Genomic DNA, 2,666 nt, shown 5'->3' with positions numbered 1-2,666 from the left:
CCAAAGGCTTAAATGTTTTATTTTTCACACACCATAAATGTGGGGTCTAATTATATTCTGGTGTAAAAAAGGTAGGGTTTGATAGGCACCCAGAGCAGCAAATGCTGGACCCTAGCAGGCTAATCCATTTATAAAAATGTTCATTTGTTTAAAAAAACTATTTCAAAGAGTTCTTAAACCAGGAAATCTGTTTTTGGCCACTTGGAGGCAGGGGAAACTAGTTGTAAACACCAACACTGACCAATCACAGTTTAAAAGGTGATATTGCAACAACAACTGTTTATTTATTTATTTGCCTGCTGCAGCCTAAAATGACACGAGTGTGGTGAGAGTGAAACAAAACATTTAAGTTGTGGCGCGACAGCTAAACAATGAGCTGAAGGCATTATGGAGCTTCATCACTACAGGCACGCCCTTTCACATACATTGGTGTCATAAAACTATCAATTGTTGGTGCTTTAAAGGTCCAGTGTGTAACACTTAGAAGATCTATTGTCAGAAATGGCATAGAATAATATTATAGGTATGTTTTCATTAGTGTGTAATTACCTGAAAATAAGAATAGTTGTTTTCTTTACCTATTTTTAAAAACCGTTTTATCTTCAGTGGCCTTCCTTGGAGTCCACCATGTTTCTACAGTAGCCCAGAACAGACAAACACTGGCTATAGATAGGGGAGTTTGCATTTTTGCCTGTTTCGTGGCCACCGTAGTTTCTCCATTATGCTCGGAAGGGAAAGGAGGGAGCTGTGATCTGCAATTACACTAGATGCCACAATCCCTCTGGTCTCTTTTAATGTCTGTTTTTCACAATGCTTGCTTCAGTTCACAGTTTAACAGTCTTTTTTTCAGTTTGTCTGGGTCCTGGTTGCAGTTGACTGTAATAAACTTCAGTTTGTGAGCTAACAGCTGTATTTTTGTGTCGCAGCCTTTGCCTAAACTGTCTGTGTTGAACTCGGGTGATGACAAAGCAGGGGAAAAGAAGAGTGTGGCTCTGGCTCCAGGCCCCTGTATGGACTGCAGCCTCAGCAGCAAAAACAACGCCATCGCCAGACACATCTCGCTGTACAACAAGTACCACTACATGTCAGTAGAAGTTCCAAATTTTATTTACAAAAAAGAAAAACTCCACAGATACTAGAGAAAAGGTTTTTGTGTTCATGTGGTCTGTTCTGCTGCTCCTTACAGGGGATTCAGTAAGCAGCATTCATTCCTGTACAAGCGGACTGCCCTGCCTCTGACAGACGAGGAGAGGAGTATCTTCACCTTTCAGAAGTACAACACATGAAGGCACATACCTCAGCTGTCCAGCCTTTCAGGAATATTAGGAATATTAGGAATATTAATAATATTAATAACCCAGAACCCACACAAACCTGTCCCTATATACCAAATAAGCTCATGAGCATTAAAGGATGTATCTTGTGCAATAATAATTATAGTACTAAATATAACCTCATATCGTCATAATAGGAGAGCGATCATTATCCAAAGATCTCAGGTGTTATCTTTAAAGCCATGTTTAATAAAATACAGTAACTAAAATCATAAATCTCTTAATTTATTAATCAAGTGTACAAATAATGTCAAGCAATGTAAGTACCAATGAAAGAGTAAGGACAAATTATTGGTACTGAGTTGTCCCTATTGTCCAATCAGAATAGCGTAGACAGTATTACGGTAGAGGTCAGAATGTTCTTTCAAGAGGGTGAGAGCAGACGTAGGCTCTGTTCTCCAGGACCGCCTGGGCGATCTTCTTGATGTCGGCATCGTTGTTCTCAGGAGAGTCTGGAACGGATTGAGATGGGAATCACAAAACAAGCCGCTTTCATTCGTTAAAACAAAAAACACAACATTCTCTGGATCATGTCACCGGATAACTCCGGATTACATACAGGCCATTAAAAAAACGCGCACAGTGTGAAAATGAAAAACAGCAGGGGGGGCGTTGAGTGTTGGTATGTGGGGTTTGGTGGGGAAATTCCGCAACACATGCAAGTCTTTTGTACTTGAGATGCGGTGAGAAAAAAAAAAGAACAGGCAAGGGGCTGTTCTCAATTACCGTTTTTGTGTTGTACTTACGTTTTTGCAACTGAGTCATCAAGTAGTTGTTCTTGAAGAAGGCTTCGCTGCAGAATGTGTTAGCGAGCAGCACCTACAAAACAACACACACATTCATCAAAACCTGCAGACGTGAATCCAACTGGAAAACACAAAAATAAAAACTAGATATGACTGAGGAGGCAGTTAAAAGCACAACATGTCAGAATGTAATCAGATGTGAAGGGAGGTAATTGCAAACATTTGTTGGTCCAATTTTCATCTTCTTGTGGAAACACATGCCCATGCTATTTACGTGATGTGTAAAAAGTGCTAATCTGACATATTTATGTAAAATACAAGTCAAAATGAACAGGTAAAGAACCAAACATGAACACAAACACACCTTTACAACCATAATGGAACCAAGCTGAATGAAAGCTTAAAGATCGCCTCCAGACATGTGTTAAGACACACATACAAATAGTCTGCCTGGAACAATGTTTGTCTGATATGTTAAAATTCTTTATTTTGAATCCTTAAAAAAATCAATATCCTCCTCCTGCCTTATTAAAACAGAATCTCTGAATATGCAAATGTTGACTTCTAAAGTTTCCCTGCTGGACAC

General features: G+C 39.3%; 1 protein-coding gene across 1 annotated transcript in view; it reads right to left on the bottom strand.

The window, feature by feature from the left end:
- Window positions 1-1,089: 1,089 nt before the first annotated feature.
- acad9 (acyl-CoA dehydrogenase family, member 9) overlaps window positions 1,090-2,666 on the bottom strand; it is a 12,149-nt gene continuing 10,572 nt past the window's right edge. The window contains exons 17-18 of the mRNA XM_035662721.1: window positions 2,081-2,153; window positions 1,090-1,786 (exon numbers count right to left, since the gene is read on the bottom strand). Coding sequence (XP_035518614.1) covers window positions 1,686-1,786; window positions 2,081-2,153 — 174 coding nt within the window. The 3' untranslated portion in view covers window positions 1,090-1,685. The remainder of the gene's footprint in view (window positions 1,787-2,080; window positions 2,154-2,666) is intronic.

This window comes from Morone saxatilis, unplaced genomic scaffold, assembly GCF_004916995.1.
Source record: "Morone saxatilis isolate NCDOM2014 unplaced genomic scaffold, NCSU_SB_2.0 Contig18, whole genome shotgun sequence".
In the NCBI taxonomy this organism is placed as follows: domain Eukaryota; kingdom Metazoa; phylum Chordata; class Actinopteri; family Moronidae; genus Morone; species Morone saxatilis.
Note: the sequence above shows the minus strand (reverse complement) of the source record. Positions and strands in the feature narration are given on the sequence as shown.